Source organism: Calidris pugnax, unplaced genomic scaffold, assembly GCF_001431845.1.
Source record: "Calidris pugnax isolate Ruff unplaced genomic scaffold, ASM143184v1 scaffold15, whole genome shotgun sequence".
In the NCBI taxonomy this organism is placed as follows: domain Eukaryota; kingdom Metazoa; phylum Chordata; class Aves; order Charadriiformes; family Scolopacidae; genus Calidris; species Calidris pugnax.
The window spans coordinates 81,803-102,566 of NW_015090774.1; the positions used below are offsets into that span (position 1 = coordinate 81,803).

At 50.4% G+C, this 20,764-nt stretch overlaps 1 protein-coding gene across 10 annotated transcripts in view; it reads right to left on the reverse strand.

Annotated features, from left to right (window-relative positions):
• The window catches only part of DCTN1 (dynactin subunit 1), a 78,771-nt gene that overhangs the window by 26,142 nt on the left and 31,865 nt on the right, over positions 1–20,764 (reverse strand). For 5 of the 10 annotated variants that reach the window (XM_014943910.1, XM_014943919.1, XM_014943869.1 and 2 more), the window contains 2 exons: positions 17,185–17,205; positions 4,401–4,418 (listed from right to left, as the gene is read on the reverse strand). The exons of 3 other annotated variants lie outside the window; for them this stretch is intronic. In XM_014943910.1, the coding sequence (XP_014799396.1) occupies positions 4,401–4,418; positions 17,185–17,205 (39 nt within the window). Of the gene's footprint in view, positions 1–4,400; positions 4,431–17,184; positions 17,206–20,764 lie in introns of those variants that run through there. 2 more of the 10 variants (XM_014943884.1, XM_014943942.1) reach the window with 2 other exon arrangements.

Sequence of the window (20,764 nt, forward strand, 5' to 3'; positions counted from 1 at the left end):
GATCACTCATTGAGCTCCAAGCCCCACTTCTCCCCCTTTAGCAAAGAGCTGGGGAGAAGGCCGACTGCCCAAATCCAAACCCCCCAACTCCAGCAGACACTCTGGGGGCAGATGCACCTTTTACTTCTGAGCTCTTTAGCTTCAAAGATAAAACATCCCGGGCTGCCCTGGGCCAGCGTGGAAACTGCTGCCACCTCACTGTAGAGATGCTCAGGGTTCACCAGGTTCTGCTGACAAGGAGTGGGTTTAACTCAAGACACCTTTCCAAGAGGTCACTTGACTGTGAAATTGAAGGGGTTTTATTTTTAAAAAATGTTTTTCCCCTTCCCTCATCCCTTTGGTTTTCTGAAGGGACCAGAGCATCCCCAAACCAGCTGACCACAGAGATGCTGGAGCCCCTGGGCTCTATTTCTCTTTAGTCATAAAACTCGCGGGGGTAACATGCAGCTTCTACTCAAACACTTCCAGATTTTCTTTTCATTACTGGAAATAAATGGATCCATCAACTTCAAGGCAGGACCCCCCACCCAGAATACACCCACCGTTTGCACATGCAGCACAGCAGTAACACAACCATCAACAAGTCGGTGCTCTCACGTTGAAGGGTGGGGAGGCCACACTGCGTATCTCAGCACATCCTTGCTGTGCACATCCGTTAATAAGTATTTTTCCTCATTAACAACTACTCCACCCGTAACTGATATAGCAACAGGTAACAGTGAGGCCGGCAGCTGGAGAAGCTGGAGGGGCAGCACTCTGGCTGTAGACAGGGAGCTCCTGGGCACTGGAAGCCATGGGACAGGGCACAGGGAACTGCTGGCAGGGACATCTGCTCTCCAGCCGCAGCTTTAAAACACTGGGGCACATTTTAAAGCTTTTTGTATTCTGCTTTAGGTAACCAAGAACAGACAAGATCAATAAAAGAGCTGCCATATGACACTCCCCAAGGATGCGGTCATGAGTGAGACATTTGGTCACACAAAGTCCATCAGCAAATGCTCAGCCCCTGAGACCAGAGCAGATCTATCTCAGACTGGCACAGTGTCACACCCACCATTGCAGCTTCTCTCTGATATTCAGAAGCAATGGTCATATTCCAATCAAAGGCCTTAATAAACTGGCTCAGAGATCTTACTGCTTTTTTTTCCCTTTTTTTTTTTTTTTTTTTAAACATAGATTACGACTGGGCAGGTTATCACTTTAAAATAACCAATTACCTACTGTATTACATGGGCTAAATCCTATTTTGCCCACTTGCAGCCTCTTCTAAAAGGCTGCACTCAACAACAGACCCAGTTCAAAACTGAGGGAAGACATCCATCTTCCATAACATCTTTTGCTTGGCAAGATTTGCCAGGAAAATGTAATGACAACAGTAAAAGCTTTAAACCCTCAGATACATACAGGGCTTATTTAGGAGCAGCACTACAAGCTCTTCAGGAATGCTCCAGCATCTTTCAAAAGTCCTACTAAATAAAGATTACATTGAGTGGCACTGAAAATCTGAAAACCTCTCTGAAAATCCCGCTCCCTGGGGGCCACTGCAAGCCACGGGCAGGGAGACCCTTCCACTCCTTGCCAAGCATGTGGCTCCCAATGCAGGAGGGGAACAGAGCCCCCACCAACAAGCATGGTGCTCCCCACTATTTTGCTGCCTGCTCTGCATGGTCGGCATCGAAAGCACCCCAGTGCGTGGCAGACACGAATAAGCGAAGGGCTGGGGCATTTCACACCAGCAACCCAGGCTCTGCGTTTGAAATACAGCTTAGTGCTGCCCGTGGCAGCAGCTGGACTTCAGGGAAATACTCAACAACCGACCACTGAAGCCTTCCCTAGCTGGGCTACGGGGCGGGAAGAAGCTGAGCATCTTCCCCGACTCAAACCATACCAAACCCTTAAAAAAGGGAGAAGCATCTTGGCAATGTTCTCTAAAAGCTAACCACACTAAATGGCAGAGATAAATCCTGCTTTCATGCCTCCTCTGGTGTAAGGTGGAACATTTCTGTTCCCCTCCATGTAACACCACGTGAAGACCATAAAAAGCTGAAACGTCAGCTCAAGATTGCCCGGGTGAGCGGTTCCTTGGCAAGGAAGGCAGAGAAATGCTCTGCTGCTCTCTGGCAGGGATGGAGGGTGACCAGGCTCCCCACTGCCCCAGCCATCCTCCTCTCCACCCGGCTGTCACACAGCACGCCTCGTGTCAGCAGTTCATCCACTGTGCTCTGCGAAGCACTCGCAAGCAGCTGGCAGAAGGGCAGCTGGACCAGGACATCGTCTTCTCCCCCTTCTAGAGGTTCGGGTACAGCATCCAGCTGGCGAGGAGACAGCGTGCAGGAGGGACGCAGCAGGGCTCCACCAACAAAGCTCTTCAGGGCTACGGGAGCATCCAGGAGCCCTGCTCGGGAGCTGGGAGGAGACGCTCGAACTTCTGCCAGCTTCCAGACTATGTAGCAGCTTAATACAACAACTTTGGGTCCTCCTGGATCCTGAGATGCTCTGCACCACCCAGCTGTGGCTATTAATATTTCATATGGCAGTTTTGAACTCTGCTGCGTAATGTTGCTGCATAAATAGTTGATGACATTATACAACCTTTGTTCCCTTGGGAGGTCCCGCACTCAGGAGCGAGGAGAGAGCATCTGGGGCTCAGAACAGACTCACTCAGATACAAACTTTGCTTCTAGCAGCAAGAAATCCGGCAAAACTCCTCCTGGATACCACCAACTGCCTGTGGTGGAGCCGGCATCACCCCCCTCAAAGTTGGGGCTGTCGATCGTGAGTCCTGCAGGTCCCTCCTAGCTCGGTTCCGCTGCGAGTGCCCCCATCTCCATCCAGACCCAGCCGGGAGCACTAAAAGCTGGCCAACGCTGTGAGTATGGACGAGCACATTGGTATTAACCCCACCTTAGGCCAGGCAGGACTGGTTCCATATTGCTGAATGCTTCTGCTGGACGAAGTCTGAGGTCTTCTGGTGCAGAAAAGCAGAACTTCTCAGACTGCCATTGCTGCTGCAGGGATTTCCCACGTAGCTGCCGTGAGGTGTTCCAGCAGCAGGTGGAGGGGGCCAGCAGCTCCTGAGCGAGGCTGGCAGTCGCTGGAGTTGATGCCCGGGCATCAACCAGGCAAAGGCCATGGGTCAGCACTGCCCACCGGAGCGGGCAGGATGCCACCCCGCTCACCAGCGGGGAACTCAGCCTCTCAGAGGAACCAAGCCTTCTCCAGACAAAACCTGTTGGCATTAGCACCTCTCTCCCCCTATGGCACTACACCAGCAGAAGGACAAGCTCCTCTTGGGGTGGTTTTCCCCAGGGTGATGTTACCTGCATTGCTGCTGGGTACTCGCTACAAGAAACTTTGCATTTTAAACAACTGGCAACACCTTGCACATGCACTCTCTCCCGAGTGTGATCCTGTAGAGAGACAGCATGTGCAAGGGGAGGGAACAACAGGAAAAGCAGGATTAAATCAAGTGCCTGTCAGGTTTGTAAAGCCCCCTGCCAGACAGGGTGCTGAGCACCGGGCTGGCCCCACCGCTCCACCCTTCCGCTGGAAGCAGAGGGAAATCAGCATTTGTAAAACTTTTCATTTGGAAGCAGATTAAAGATGAGCTCTTAAAGTAATCACCACGTAGCACAGTATTTCACTGTATTAGGTGAGCTCAAGGAACCACATACATAAATCAAGAGCGTTTACTGTAACGTTAATAAAACGGCAAAGTCTCCTTGCTGACACAGCACGGCCAGTGAAGTTGCACGTTTGTGCCTTCTGTTATTTTTATTTTCACCACTTCTTTGAGATCAGGCAAAAATTCTCAGGATTTCTCTTTAAGCTGAACGGCGATATCCTGGTTGTGCTAAAAATAAACATATAGGACACTACCAGAGCACAAACCAGAGTCCGTGCTGTAACCTGCAGAAATGTCAAGGCTCGACAAGGAATCCAGATACGACAAACACTGGGAAATGTTAAAAGCAGGCAGAACCCAACGGCACGGCTTGCATTGCCCAAGGCAGGAAAAACGTTATTATTATTAACATGCAACTTCCACGAGCCGAGCACTGGCAGCAGGGAAGGCAGCGGAGCCCAGCCGAGCTGCAGAGATGCTGCATGCAACACAGGCACAGACAGGTGACATGGAGAAATGACTTGAACAGAAACTTGAAAGGAAAAGCTAGACATTACATGATGCTGCTCTCTCATTCAGCAACCTCCCCCCCCCAACCCCTGCATCTGTCCACAGGCACCTGAAACCGAGTCAGACTCATCACAATTAAAGCTCAGCAGCATTAACATACAAAAAAAAGGAAAAATAAAATAAAATTTAAAAAAAAAAGAGCAAAACAAGGTACATTCAGAAGCAGCGTTAGCAATGACAGTGTGGATAGAGCAGCAGATTGTACCTTCCGTGTCGCTGGGGCCTGCCTCATCATTGCAGAAAAGACAGACGGAGAGAGAGAGAGAGGGGGAGAAAAAGGGAGACAGGGAGGCAGAGAGAGACTGTTAGCACACTCGGTCACAACAATGCGGCTCTCAGTGGCTCTGTCTCGGGAGCAGGGGCTGCCCAGCAGCGCTTGCAAATGGCTGCAGCCTCCCTCTATCTGCTCGCCATCCGCCCCGAGAATCCACCAAACGCCTCTATCCCGACGCGCCGGCTGCTCCGGAGGCGGCTGCTCAGCGGGGCTGCGGTGGTGTGCCGGGGCCGGGGGGGCCCATGCCAGCCGCCGGAGCCGCGGCCGCTCGTCCTCCTCTCTCCGCCAGTGTCTCCAACCACCGCCTCATTACATCACCGCCGCCGGTGGGTCTCTCCTCCCCGCGCCGCCGATGCTGCACCGGGGATGCTGCGCCGGCGGGCGATGAGATGCGATGCGATGCTCCTCTCGGCCGAGGGGTCCTCAGTAGCTTAGCAACAACCCCCCGGCTGGGCCGCCTCGCCTCTCCTTCGCCTCGCCGGCGGGTCCAACGGGCTCCGTCCCTCCGCTCGGCATCCACGCATGCACACGCCGTGCCCCACAAACCTCACAGCACAGCCCGCCCCAGCCCTACGTGCCGCCACGGCCACGCTGGCCCGAGGGGCGGCTGGGACCTCGCCACCAAATCCCCTGAGCCCGGACAGATGGACGGAGAGAGCTAAGCCCGGACAGATGGACGGATGTCCGCGCGGAGCCGCGTCCATCTTGCGGCGCTGCCGTTCACCACCCAGCCCCAACTCCCACCCTCAGCCCCAGCCAGGCGCTTCCTGCCAACGAGGGGATTTATTTTCCAGGGAGCTCAATGCACCCCTGAACGGCCAAGGGTGGTGGAGAATCCCCCACAGAGAACCCCTGCCCTGAAAAAGCCCTCGCTGGCCAGCACTAGTGCCCGGTGCAGCACCTGGCACCTCAGCCAGCCATGTCTGAGCCTCACTGCGCTGCCAGGCTCAAACCCCCAATTCCTGCTTGGCATCCGCGCTGTCCCTGGAACAGCGCTCCGCCAGAACTGCAACACAGGGATCTAAATGCCAAAGCAAGCAGTAACTCTTGGAGCAAGGTCTCGCTGCAAACTCTTGACGAACCCCAACGCCCTGGCCCCACCACACGTGGAGATCCCAGCACCTTGGGTATCTATCCCTTTCACGTACACTCACCTCTCTCATTTTGTGTATTATATCATATGTGCGTGAACATGGACCTTCGTTTCCAACATTGCCTACCCTCATTTCAATTCCACTGTTTTCCAATACTTCCACACTAAGGCACCAGGAGGGAGAGGAGCTCAGGCTGACCAGGACTCACCCACAGCAGCCACTGTCCTCCTTAGATAATATACGCATATGCAAGCCTCTAGACACAAACTGCATTTTTAGCACCTTATGGACACTCAGTGCAATCCTTTCAATCTCTTGGAAAAAAAGTCCTCAAAAGGCACCTTTCAGCAGCAGGTTAGAGTTTCCTGGAGGCTGGAGGCAGTCCCGCTGCTTGGTGTGCCACACACAGCCTGCACCCAACTGCAAGAGCTATCACCTGCAGTGGGTTTGGATTTCTGAAAAACTGAATTAGGAAATATGAACATCTGTGGTGCCTTGCACAGATGTTCTCCCTGGAATAAGGTTTTGAAATTTGAGAGCATTAAAATATGTATACAGATATACGTATTTTGGGGGGGTGTAAATATGTATTCTAAAAATAAAAATCTGTGCTTTTATGAGACTCTTAAAAGCCTCCTAACACAACAAAAGCCACTCCCTCCCAGGGTCCATGACCTTAATTTTCTCCAGAGACAAGAGGACAGGAAGTTTCAGACTAAGACGTAGCATTTGGGACAGAAAAGCCAGAGCCAGAAAAAGATAAAGACGAAAACTGCCATCCCTACGATGTCCAAGTGCCCCAGGCACCCCAATGTTTCTGGGTGGGGAAAGGGGGTTGCTGAGCAGACCCACACAGACCCACGCTGCTCTGCAGAGGTGCCCCTTCTCCTTGGCCTCGCCTCTGTGCCCATCCAAGGGGGACAAGCCAGCCTAGCAGAGCCACGCTCCACACTGCTGCAGGATGTCCCCAGGGCCGCAGATCCCACAGGCACCAGCCCACAGCACAAAAGCCACCACAAAAGACATCTCCAGACCCAGGCACCTCCAACTCCAGCAAGACCTGGGCAAGGAGGGAAGGTGGCAGCCGCTGTGCCCAACACTTGGAGGAACAGCGTCACTTGATTTAACCCATGACAGCGGCGGAGCAGAGCTCTGGCAGCTCCCCACAGCCCTGTGCTCCTGTCACGCTGCTGGAGGCCTCCAGCATCACTCTACAAGAGCTTAAAAACACTTACCCTGCCCAAGGTAGCAAAATAAAGGCTACGTGAAGGTTCAATCACTTTGTAATTACATCTGAGGGCAGACACAAGCAAAGGGCAAAGCTATTTAAGCTAAAGGGCAATGTGGCGGATGAACCACAGGTAATAACTGACCAGGAGTAATTAGGCTGGGAACTAGGAGCTTTCTTAAGAGCAGAGTGAGACAGTTTGGAGACAGCTTCCCAAGAGCAGTCATGGGGACAGGACACCCCGGGTTCAGGCACCTGCTGACAAGAGGGGCTGCAGCACGGGGGTCCCGGCGCCGCAGCCACATCCCCACCACAAAGCAAGGTTTGGGGAGTGGGGACAGGGGCCAAGCAGACCGCGGCTCCTCTCCAGTTTTTCTGCCCTTTCCCTCCAGCCAAAGTTCAAAAATCAGGAACGCTTTGTAAGAGACTCACAGGGACACTTCAGAAAGCCCAGTATTCAGTAATTAATTGTACATGTGGAATTTCCTATCCTATAAGGCTCGTACCTGAAACACGCAGATGGGGGGTTTTACTGTTACACTATAAACTCTCACAGTATTTTTGTTCTGAAAGCAAAAAAACAGCAGTAAAAAGAGCACGTCCAAACTCTACCGTGATGCTTTCCAAAACACACCCTTCCAGATCCTCTAGTGTAACAGCATGTGGGCTGCAACTGTCCTGCAGAAATACAGGCTGGAACAGACTTTAACTGAAAGTTTGCACAAATTTCACCAAAAAAGAAAAAAAAAGCACCCTGGGAGTTGAATATCATTCGTTTGCCCAAAACAGCTGCCCCAAACAGCTGCGAAGAGCAACCAAGGCAGCCGTCTGCCAGGGCATCACAGAGTCTGCAGGGCCAGGAGCTGAATCACACACGCACCAGCCCACGTCCTCGTTTCACTGTGGGACCCGATCCAAAGTCCTTGGGGTAACTGCAAAGCACTTAGCGCGCCGAGTTCAGGTTACACGCTCCAATCAATCGCCTAAAGAGGATGGCAGAGCCTGGGTTTCATTACACATTAAAAGTGATTAGTGCTGGCTAGAGACGGGCTGCACGCCAACCCCCCCTCCTCCTCCCGGCCCCCCAGCGCAGTCTGAAAGTCTCTGGGCTTGATGGCACAGATTGCTGCCCGTTGCTCTACTTAATGGGGGGGGGAAGCCGCCTTCCTGCTGGATTTTAGCTGGCTGAAAGAAAGGGTAAGGATTCCCCATGGTGAAATGCCGTCCAACCTGGAGAGCACCTTTGGCCTGAGCCCAGGTGCAGTCTTGTTTTCACCACAGAATCCAGAAGTGGTTTGGGTTTGAAGGGACCTTTAAAAGTCATCTTGTTCCAACCTATCTGCCATCAGCAGGGCCACCTCCCACTAGACCAGGTTGCCCAAAGCCCCATTCAACCTGGCCTTGAACACTTCCAGGGATGGGGCATCCACAGCTTCTCTGGGCAACCTGTTCCAGTGCCTCACCACTCTCAAGAGTGAAGAATTTCTTCCTTCTATCTAACCTAAATTGGCCATCTTTCAGTTTAAAGCCATTACCCCTTGTCCTATCACCACCTGCCCTTGTCAATAGAGCCTCCCCAGGGTACCTGAAGGCCACTATAAGGTCTTCCCAAAGCCTTCTCTTTGCCAAGCTTAATAGCCCCAACTCTCTCAGCCTGTCTTCATCGCCAAGCTTAATAGCCCCAACTCTCTGAGCCTGTCTTCATAGGAGAGGTGTTCCAGCCCTCTGATCATCTTTGTGGTCCTCCTCTGGACTTGCTCCAACAGGTCTGTGTCCTCCTTATGTTGGGATGCAGTACTTCAGGTAGGGTCTCACCAGAGCAGAGCAGAGGGGAAGAATCACCTGCCTTGACCTGCTGGCCACGCTTCTTTTGATGCAGCCCAGGATTTGGTTGGCTTTCTGGGCTGCAAGTGCACTTTGTCAGATCATGCTGAGCTTTTCTTCAACCAACACCCCCAAGTCCTCCTCCTCAGGACTGCTCTCAATCCATTCTCCACAACTCTCACAGCAGTGTGGGGAGGTTAGTCAGTCTGGGTCTTTAGTTCTTCTAAGACTCTCCAAGTCCTCGGTTTTGTTTTGGTTTTAACCAGTGAAATTCTTCCAGAGCCGTAAGCATCATTGAACCAGCAGCTCAAACAGCACGTGGTTGGGTACCAAACACAGAACAAGGGTGCAGCTTGTGAGATTTTCCTACAGCATAAAAGATTATGCCACTGGATTAAGTCATACAGCAAACATGGATATCCCACAAGAAGAGTGAGAAAGATAATTAACGTAGGAAGCAAGGTATTTTGTTCTAATACTTCAAACATTTTCTCTACCAGCAACTAAGATCAATCAGTGGTATCTTCAGTGATGCATCCACTCTTGATCTATGGACCTGAAGTTAGACCCTCTAGAATTACTGGCCACATTTTAAAATCAGGATCTTCTATAGCACACATGGTCTGTTGTACCCATGGGTGACTCCTCTGTTCAGGATGAAGGCTCCTGTCTGTCCTCTCTCTCATGCAGTTTAGATGTGGCCATCTGTGTCCTGGAAGGCTGCCAGAGCATCTGCCACACTCCTTGCACAAACACACCAATGAAGGAGGCAGAACTTCAGCGACGCTCAGCAGGGGACAGGGGACGATCACAGCAGACCCCTGCAGATGACACAGCTGGGCAGGAGGTGAGGGTCCTCCCATCTTGCTTGCTGCTGCAGAGCATCCTGAGTGAGGGTGAACGGCTGCACTGGCTGTTCAGAGGAGAGCACACTCAAGCTTTTGTTCCTGTGTGAGTTACTTCTATTTCACCATCAATTTATTTTCCCAAAGAATCGGTGGGCCTTCACCAGCTTCCAAGCAGTTAAAACTGTCTCTCTTCAACCAGCATGAAGAATTTTTGGGTTTCTGGCAAGCCTGGAAGCATCCTTCTTGGCAATTCTCCTCTAGGCAGCACCTCTTGTATTACAGAGAGAATCATAAAAGCTGGGCTGTGCTGTTGGTACGTAGGATCTCCTGGTTGTGCTGAAGAACCACAGCCAGGTCACCTCCCAATCCCTTCTGGTACAGAAGACAGTTGTCAAAAAAACTGCCTAATATTCAGCCCAGACCCTGGTAACAGCAAACCCCTACATGCTGCAGCCTCTTACCCAACCACTGCTATACCAGACATGACGCTCTCCTGGGGCACCAGGAGAGAGCAATGATAACCCCGTGAAGAGATGTGCTTTCTCTCCACTGGAGCAGGGACAAATGTACCTTCTACTGTTTTAACTGCACAGAAAAAATGTGCAAACTTTGCAAAATATATTAGGGTGCAAATAGCACGTGACATTTGTATTCCAAACGCATTGTAGACATAAATTTGTACAAAGATGCTTCTGGCAACGGGGCTGCCTCAACCTTTGAGAATTCCTAAAGTGAAAAAAAGAAAAAAAACAAAACAAAACATTTTAAACAGCTACAGAAGATAAACACCGAGGAAAGACTGGCCCCTCCAGCATGGAGTCGCTTCCAGCTGTGGTAACATTGACCTTTCTATGTATGACAGGCTAAAAAAATGATCATCCTCACCAAAATGCCTCTGATCCCATAGCAATTTATTAAAACAAATTAGATAATGTTCTAATGAGCCGAGAGATGGCTAAATATTCAGATCAAGAGCCAAGCGGAAGTGCTTAGGCAAGCTCTCAAGAGCTGAAGCGCTGAGATAAACCAGCAGATTTCAGGAGTTAACTAAGAGAAAGGTTTTCAGGAGCACAGTCACCCCAGCACCACGCAATTGCTCCAGGTACAGCTGCAGGCAGCTCAGACCTGCCCACACCCCGCATGGGGACGGGAGCCAGATGTTTCTGCCTGTGTCAAACAACAGGTATCCAAAGCCCACAGAGAAAGAGGTGCAGGCTGTGCCAAAAGCAGTGCTGAGCCCCAGACCCAGCGGGGAACCCTCTATCCAGGAGCTTGCCAGCCACATCCTAGGAGTAGGAACTCTCCAGTGGCAGGGAATTCCCCCGGCTCCACGGAGCGAAAGCCCTGTGTAAACATCCAAAGAGGAACCAAGAGTCCTGCCTCCCAGGTAGCTGGCAATTATGCATCCTCAGAGGCAAACAGACACTGCTCCCATTTGCAAAGTTAATTAAGAACAGAATTACATTTATCCAGACAGCTACATGTACCGAGTTAGCCTATTTTTTATGGTACTATCTTTCACATAAGCCTAAATTAAAATAAACAAACAATTAGCAATCTTCTGTTGTTCATAGGACAAGGGCACTGGGTGACCCCAAAGGAAACTGCTGTTGCAGGCTTGCCAAAGCCTCTCTAGGGGAATGTGAAGACATGTTCTGCTTTCTGCACACCCACAGCGCACCGGAGGCACCCTGCAGCACAGCCCTGCTCCCCAAGCCAAAGTGGACCCTGCCACTTACCCCCTGCCTCCAGGCAGAGACGGCAGCTCGTGCAGACACACACTGCCTCCACTTCCATGCCAACAAACAAAAACCGAACTCGGAACTCAACTGTATTTATCCTCAGAAAATCAGAGCTCAACATTACAAGGCTTTGACCACATCAGAAAAACCAAGAAGTCATGAAGCACTGAGCTGTCTCAGAGCAGAGGAGGCTCACTCAGGATGATCACCCGCTCACACCATACCTGAGCGTTCACTTTATCACCAGGCCAAGCACAGAGAACTCTCAGTACCCCTGAGAGGTCACCCCTCTCTTGCCTTGCACTTGGGTTTGCGCTCTCAGCTTCATTCCCAGCTTGCAGTTGCCAAACCTGTTGCTGGTGAGTACACCTGAGCCTGGCAAACCGTTCTGCAAGACACCCACTGCCGTGACAGTCTGGTGCAAGGATCTGCACCTTAGGTCTGATTCTACTCCTCAAGGATGCTCAGAGCACTGTTTGGGGATCTGCATTGGCTTTCCATGCTCGGGCTGGCTGCTCCACTGAGTTGGGTCACATCTTCCTAATTACAACCAATCTGGAGGCCAAATTACACTCCCAGCCCATCAGTACCAGGGCAGCTCACCAGCCCCATTGCCAGACAGCTCCTTCCCCCTCAACTTTGATGGTGATTCTTCAGGGCTAAGGCAGAAAGAGCTTATTTTAGGTCAGCAGAGTCAGCCCATTGGTCCACAAAGGATTGAATCGTCAGACAGGATGGTACTGCGTCCACAGAAACAATTCTGGGATAAACCAAACAGATCTAGTGTCCAAACCTAACTGCCTTTTCATTCCTTATAACTGGCTATGACTTACACAGAGCCCCTACAGGCAGTAAAAGGCAGCAAGCAAATCTGGACACCTTCTAAAGCTGAGGTCAGGATCCCACCAGCATCCCCTCTCCCCCAACAGCTCTTCTGCTGGCTGCAGGGGAGTTAGCAGGGGAAGGGTTTCAGAGTGGCATTTCAAAAAGCACTAATAAGTATAAGTTAATGAAGAACTGCCAAGTTTCATTAGCTTGAGCATGTGCTCAAGAGCTGATTTATACAGAGGTGGGTTTTAAGTCATCTGAAGGCATCCAAAAAGCTCCAGTAGAAACTCTTTCCAACTCCAGGTCAGCCCAGAGGACAGAGGCTTTCCTCCACTGCACAATTTCAACCAACTGTTAACCAAAGTTGTCAGGCAAAAGACCCACATATGTATTAAATATTCTCAGACCAAAGCAACCTCTATTCATGGCTATAAGCCCCTTAGTGAACGTATATTGCTGAAGGAGTCACATGAAAGCTTACATGATTTAAGGTTCAGTTAAGAGAATTAAGGGTATTACAGTTAGGGGGCGGGCAGTAGCTGCTCTAATGAACCAACTCCTCTCCTAATGCACATTTCAGTTTTCTAAACCTAGAATATATAAATTCTTTCCACATCCAGGATTCAAGAAACACCAACACAGGGCTGGTCACACCTTCCAGAGCCACTGTCTCAAGCAGAAGCACCAGATGAGAAAACAGTTTGACAATGGAAAAAAACAGGTGTCCGATCCTTTAGAGCGGTCCTTTAAATGCATTCAGTGATACGTGAGAGAAGTTACTTATCCTAAAGCCATGCAAAGTAACACGGAGCTTTTAACACCAACCCAGATAAGAAGATTGCTGACTCTCCTCTGGGTTTGGAGCAGCCTGTGATGCTGCCGGGGTTAACTCCGGCTCATTTACATGGTACCACCAGCTTGTGGCGCCAGATGCTGCTCAGCTCACAGCTCTGAAGGTTCGCTGGGCCCTCCCCTTCATCAACAGCAAAATAACCACGGTTCTGCAGCACGGACCTTGCTGCAAGTTCCTGTCGGTGTCCCTCAGAGGCACAAAGAACTGCCACGACAGTTTGTCAGCCAGCCAAGAGGTATGCCAGCCATGTAAAAATCTGTGCACAGGTTCATTTAGATCCTTTTGTAGGACATGCTTTCGTCAGTTCAGATGTGAGGCACGTTTTATGAGATAATCGGATTACTCTTTCTTTTAAAGGATTAAAAGGGTATGGCCTTGCCCCCCTTCTTTAAAAAGAAACCATCTGGAACTAGATCGCTCCATGCCCTCCTCAGGCTGAAAGAGGCCATCTGCTCCCCACACGGAGACCCCGCCGATGAACCCGGCTAATGACCAGGCACAATGACAAACAGGAGGACAAGAATCAGAGCAAGATCAAATGCCCAGCAGAGAGGGAGATGAAGCCACGCTCATTACAGAGCTCAAAACAAAACACTTAAGGATCCAGCTCCGGTACATGAAATGCCAGCTGGGATAATGAAAGGGACGGGAATGTTACTGATGCTGGGACAAAGCCAACCCATTAGAGGGTGCGGGGGTGGGAAACACAACAGCCATCAAACTGGCTTTACCTCATGCTGTTACAGGATAGGTGACCTGCGGTGAGAGAGAGCACCCTTGGACATGAGAGTCACCATCATGGTCACACAGCTCAGGCACACCAGGACAGTGCTGGACGCGTGTTCCCACTCTGGAGAAGGGCTCGCTGCCGCTCACACCTGAGCTTGCAGCAAACACAACCAACAAACCTGTGGGACCAACCCTCTCCCATCTGCCACCAGTTAAGAACTTGCTTCCTGCTCTGGCTGACCTGGGACTCTCTGTGCTCAGTGTCTCTGAGGGTCTCCAGACACAACCGGGTACTGCAGATGAGCCCGTTTCACCTGTGAGCTGCAGACATGTCTGTAGGGCCTGTCCCCTTCCAGCTGGAGCTCCATGCAGCTCAACCATCACCAGTGGGATCAGGATCCTAGGAGCAACTGTCCAGACTGTGCTGGTACAGGATGGTGGAGGCCAAACCAGGCAGCTGGCACAGCTAGGTTAGACAGACAAGGTGGGACAAGACTAGATAGGTGGGGAAGGACACCTGAGGAATAACTCTGCTCCAGCTGCTGTCCCAGGCTCCAAACACCCACAGCTCAAAGACTCCCTGAGCCAAACATAATTTGTGTGCACTTTGTATTTCTTAAGATTTAACTTGGAGGAATATATCCAGCCTTTCTCTGCATCCCTGGAAGCCCCTAGCACCCTCAGCATCCCGGGGCAAACACAGCAGAGCTTTGTCACTCACAGGATGATGAACTAGCCCCTCTGCCCGTGCTGAGCCTGGGACAACAGCTCCCACCACAGCCCTGGGCGGCAGATCCAGCACCTCTGTCTCACTGGGAGGTGACACCATGGGACACAACTCCAGGCACCTCAGCAAGAGAGGAGATAGATTTGCTCACCACAGCACCAGTGAAACATCAACCCAGGTAGCACAGAGGAGATAAAGGAACACACAACCCATTTCATTCCAAAAATCAGGACAGAAACACCTTCTTACTGCTTTTAAAACAGACGTTTGGGTGGTGTTCCTTCCACCCCACCCAGCACACCAGCAGCCTCAGCAGGGGCTGGCAAACCCTTCCAAGACAAGCCTGCAGCTCCGTACAAGCCAGGGGACAGCCTGGACCACCAGCTCCTGACCAGCCGCTGGTGGCACGCAGGGCAGATGCCTACATGAGGAACGAGGACACCCCCTGACACCCTTCATCCCTGCACTACTACAAAGTGTCACAGCCAACGGGAAGGACTTCCCGGCTGTTGCAGCCCCAACGATGGCACAGCTGGGTCCCTCCAACGGTGGCTGCCACCCCTGGCAATAGCACGGTCCACACGACCGACAACAAAGGCAGAAGAGCTATGACCACAGCGGCAAAATGCCCCACTCCACCGCTCCCCACGAGCTCAAAGACAGTAGCAAAACCAAGGCAAACAGTACAAACAGAGAGGGACAATAGCTGGGAGGGTAAGGACCATCTGGCACAAAAAAGCAGCAAGCAGCAGTTTTTAATACGATTAAAGTCTATATTTAACATGCAAAGAGCTACCTTAATCTCATGAATAAGGACTTATCTGCTAATTATGTTAGTTATTTTGTGATCACACCAACTGGACTGCAATTTTCATGCACTTGTGCAAGGTCAAGAGCTATAAAGGAGGGGGGTGGAGAGCTGACAAGTTTATTAAGGGCCAAAAAAGTTAAATTTTGGGGCAACATCGGCAAAAACATGGCACGGGCCTGCCCCTCTTGAGAAGAGTTGTGACGTACCTCCCTGAGCTTTTCTCCATGCATCGCTAGCCAGGAAGGGTTCTCTGGACAGCTATTATCATACAACCACTTCTCTTAAAAGCAATGCACAGCTAAAGCTCCGAGCAGATGGCAGTGTACAGACGGCAACCTGCTGTCAACCTCACTGCCCGGGAACCACGGGGACGGGAAAGTAAAGAAACAAAACACTCGAAATGGGAAGTTCTTCCCATCAAGCCACGACTAAGAGCTGGGTACAAGTCAGAGTGGCACGCAGAACTGCAGCGGTGACCGAGACATGGGACAGATGCCTGCACAGACACCCAGGAAACCTCAGAGACATGCAGAGACCTCGGACTAGAGGGGCCATGGAGGGGCTCAGGAGAGAGGGCTCTTCCCAGCCTACAGTGCCTCGGCAGCTTCTCCTTGTGCTTCTGCATTGCCCCCTGCCTGCAGGCTTTCCACGGACAAATGCTGCTGTTTGGACCATCTCTCCACCCAAAAATGGAAATGAAAGTGGCTGGAAATAAAAGATGTGGTGAAGATACCACTGACTGGCATCATGTACACCAAGGACTCAGCAGGTACCGTACCGCTTTCTCTCTAGTGCTTGTACTGTGCCTGTTCCAAGCCTCGAGTGGCCAGATTTGCTTTTCTCTTGGCAAGATTTCCGCGGCAACAAAATATTCCCCATACAGCCTACAGGAAATGATGATTCTTTGCCAAGATCTCTGTAGTTTTAGTTCATTTCGGTAATAAGCGACACAAAAGATTTTTGGCTTTGCCAAGTGTCATAAACAAGCTGGTTGGGGGGGGTGGAGGGGGTGTTCTTACATGGGAGCATGGGAAGTCGTAGCCCAAGGAGAGGACAAATACCACATATAAGCAAAACAGTGACTTGGAGGCAAGTCATCGAGGCGTATTTCTCAGCAGTATATCCTTTTTCCAACCCCAAACTCTTGGGGTTTGTTCTTTCACTACAGCAGCTCCCTGTTTTACCACTGCTCAGCTACAAGTTAAAACTGCTCAGAAAAAGAGTTAACAGCTACGAGTTAAAACTGCTCAGAGAAAGTTCTTTGTGCAAGGTTACCTTGTATTGTTTAGAAACCTGCTATGTGTGGGTCAGTAATGGGCTGGATAATGGCCCTGTGATAACGCATCTGGTTACAAAACCAAAACTAGTTCTAAATGTTTCCTTGTCAGGCAGTAAGCACGAGGGAGCACTGCTTATGCTTCCCACTGCACGCAAAGCACTTAGCTTGTAGCTGGCACCATCACAGAACCATAGAATATATTAAGATGTTAGTTAAGGGAAAGAGAAGGCAGCGAAAGGCGGGCTGAGATGTGCCATCAGTCCTTCAGGTGGAAGCAGTGACTTGTGGGCTGGCTCTCTGGTGTCCAAGACTTACAGTCAGTTGATGCAGAAACTCTGTGCAGACAGGTTGGGAGCGATGCTGGGCACAGCCCGTGGGGGAACACAGTAACCCGCCCCAAGCACCGACCTGAAAACCCGACTGCGGTTCACTGAAACAGCAGAAAATCTCACAGCTGAGCAAAAAGCTGGGCTGCCAGCCCCCGTGCCTCCCTCGAGCAGCCGTATCACAATGCAAACCCCTTCCACCACGCACTGGTCCGGGCTCAGAAGCAGCCGCTTTGGCTGCATTTACCTCCCATCCTCCGAGCAAGCTGGGGGCTGGCGCAGGGGAGCGCATGCAATGAGCGAACATGCAATGGGACGATGGAGGCACGGCGGCAATGGGTGACAATGAACTGGGATGCACTGGAGGGCCTTTCATGCGGCCAGGAGACTCGGCAACACACAGATTAATTGTCAAAAAAGCACCACCTTTTTAGGTTTCACTCCACGCTGCATGAAGAGGGAATAAAAGGGTACAAAGTTAGAGCTCACATCATACCAACAGCGGTGAGGAGGAGCAATCTGCTTCCTGCTCAAACATTGCAAGTTTCAGAGCTATTCACGGAAGAGAACATTCCTCAAAGAAGTCACTGGGCTGCAAAAATACATACTATCAGAAAGGAAAATACATTCAGGTAAATTTAAACAAATGTAAGGCTTAACAGAGGAAAGCCAACAGCAGAGTTTGCTTTCAACCCTCCAGTTTACTAGCTTTACTCCTGTGTCATTCATCCACCTTCCCCTCCTTCACAGAATCTTTTGAGGTTTCAGGACATAGTCAGAAGAAAATAAAATAAATTCACTTAACAGTGGCCATCAGCACTTGCAAAGAGGAGTTAAGCAACATACTCAGCTGACTGAAACCTGGAATCCCTGAGGAGGAGGGATCCCACCCCAGATCCAGCTATCACAAATACCACTCACTGACCTGCCTTGGATCAGACACTGCAAAGGGAAGGAGATGCTGTATCCAATTGTATTTCATTCCCATGTGTTTTATGAGTGCACTTCCACCACACCTCAGGCCACAAAGACCTACAACTTACAGAAGCTTCTAGTGTTAAAATGCAACTCTTGATCACACCAAGGCAAAGCCCTGCACCGACTGCTGCTCTAAGGATGGTGTTTCGTGGCAGCAGGGAGTTTATACAATCGTGCTGGGAAGAGATTGCATTTCATCCTAAGTGTGCTGGAAATCTGTTCCAGTTTCTTGCCACTCAGGGCCCCTCTACCGGCAGGAAAGAAGCTCTTTCCCCCACTTTTAGAAGTCCCAATGTCCCAACCCGATGAAGCAGAGGTAACAGCTTCTTGGAAGGAAGCCACGTAGGAGTTTGGGTTTTGGATCTCCCAGGATGCAGGAGGGAGGGGGAAAGGATGCCTCGACCACCGGGCTCAGTGCCGGAGCACTTAGTATCTAAGGAAATGAAGAGGTCTTGGATGATTTTCTAGTTTCAGAGAACGTGATGCAATACCACAGAAACCACACCTTTTTGCAGCAGTGTTAAGTACACATTCAAGATGGAAGACACCCCAAATACTGCACGGCAGAGGTTTTACTCTCAGCAAGTAGCAGCTCTTCCTTAGACAAACTGTGACAATGGTCACCACGTAGTCAAGCCAACACATATATGGATAAGGCAAAAAAGGATCAAGAGGCCTACAGCCAACTGCAGCCCTCTCCTGCAGACATCCTGGGGTCTGGAGAGCTCGGCCAGCTTTTGAGGGGCAGGAGATAATTCTTGGGAAGGGACAGGCTGTTGCCACACTGCCCTGAAGTTCTCCGCTCCTGACTGCTCAGGCTCTGCTAACGCCACAGCCTGCACCCAGAGGGGTTCACCCACCACAAGGCAGGAGTAACTCACACTAACCTCCCCCAGGCCCTTGCTGCTCGGACTGCAAACCATTTCAGTATCACTTTCAGCAAATGACCTCTGCAACCCTCAATAGCTCCAGACAACAAGCGATGCTGGAGAACGCTTGCCCTGGAGCTCAGGTTTTGCATGAGGTAAAATTGTACCCCAAGCGTTCATTTTCCTCCCATCGCTGTAGACTCTCTGCTCAGAGGCAGCGCCTCCTCAGGAGGCAGCAGTTGCCTTTGTTGCCTTCTGCAGTGTGCTGTCACGCTGGCTCGAAGCCAGACTCTTCAGCATTTGATCAGACTCACACACGGGAAACTGGGGACCCCTCATGGTGTCAGCACCTAAAGGACTGAAGCCCCACAGGACCAGCCCCAGCCCGCTCTGGGGATCCTGAGCTCGACAGCCAGCCTGCCAGCTGCATCTTCAACACAGCAAAGATACCTGTTTGGGCTGAAATACTGGGCAAGAGGCTCAAAGCGTTTTTATTTCAGCTCATTTCCATGTTTCTGGGTGGCAGCTGCAGCAGCTCCTGGGAGGAGCTGTGTAATCCAGGAAGGCAAACGGCAAAACCCAAATTTGCCTCTTTCTAACACACACGGCAGAAGACAAATCTGTGTATGCCCATAACAGTGGCATCGCTCAAATTGTCTCCGGGAGCCTGTCACACCACCGACAGTATTTGAAAGGTGGCAGACTGTTAATTTTGAACTCTAGCATTTTCCATAGTGATAAACCAGACTGAATGCCCCAGAGCACAGCAGTGCATGAAGCAGCAGCATCCCCAGCCCAGAGCTCCATCTACCAAAATGTTTTGCTTCCAAGAGTGGCCAGCATCAAATTTTCAATCTCTTATGCAGAAAAAAAAAATAAATAAATGGTGACGCTTACAGACAGAAGATACCATTAGATATTTAGTCTGCGGTTTCTTAAACCTTCTGGGGGGAAACTTTTGGTTCATCTCCTTTCCTGCAACCTTCTCAGAATGTGAACAGCATAAACAATTTAAAGAAGTTACTATTTTAGCAACCTGATTTCATGAACCCTAAGATTTTTTTTCCTTTTTATTTGTCTTTCATTACAAATGTTCTGAAACGATTTTAAAATTTTTCTTCCAGTGCTTCACGACTCCCTTTTGCAGCCTTTATTTTGAGGAAGGGTGGTCTGGTCTGACCTCCTTTACAAGGCGCACTGTTCAGTTTCACCTAGCAACTCACATATTCATTCCAGTATATAATTAAAGCAGGAAACTAAATGTTATGCATCACAGGCAGAGAACACAAGGGGAAAAGATACCACCAGTGCCAGAAGCTCTGGAATGGAGAAGGCTGATCAGACCAGACACAGACACACCGGTAGGTAAGTCATGCTCCCCCCTCAGCATAAAAAGGCACCCCCTGCAAAATCCTCCAAATCCTTATAAATAGGTGGGGGATTTCTTCTCCACCCTCTACGCTGGTAGTCAGCTTGATTCAGATCACAGACAAGGCATAACCTCCTGGGCATCTGAGCTCAATTAACCCCTGGAGCACCTCAAAGTGCTGGTCCATCACTCATTTCCAGCTGTGGCCAGATCCCAGATCCTGCACAGGCTGAGCAGGACCCACACAGGGCTCTGCAACATGGTGGGATAAGTTTTCGGTCTGAAACTTCAGCGCAAGAGACTAGGCTTGTAAATTGCCCTAAATCAGAACTGCAGGTGTCACACACACAAGAGGGCAGTATGGAGAAGCCCCTTATCTCCAGATAAGCTGTTTTCTTTTCCACATCTGCCTCCGCACAAGATGGACCAGTCCATCCCCGAGAAACATCCAGCCTCTATCCCAAAGCACACGCAAACCAAACTCACTGTGCTGCCCAGCACTACCACACATTCCTCAGTACCTATACACATGCATAGCCATTTTGGTGGTTTTAACCTTAAATATCTATTTAATTGTGCTTGTCTAGGGGTCAAAAGTATTTGAAGATAGGCACCTCCTCTGATTTTTTGTTCCTTAGGAAATACCATCACATTTGGAAACAACATTTATGCCTCAAGAGCCATTGAGATTCCTGGATAAAGATACTCAGAAGTTTACACCGTTTCTCTGTAAGCCAACAGTGTAAGCCAGAAAAAGCTGACTTTGAATTCCCTGAGGAGTGTGCTCTTC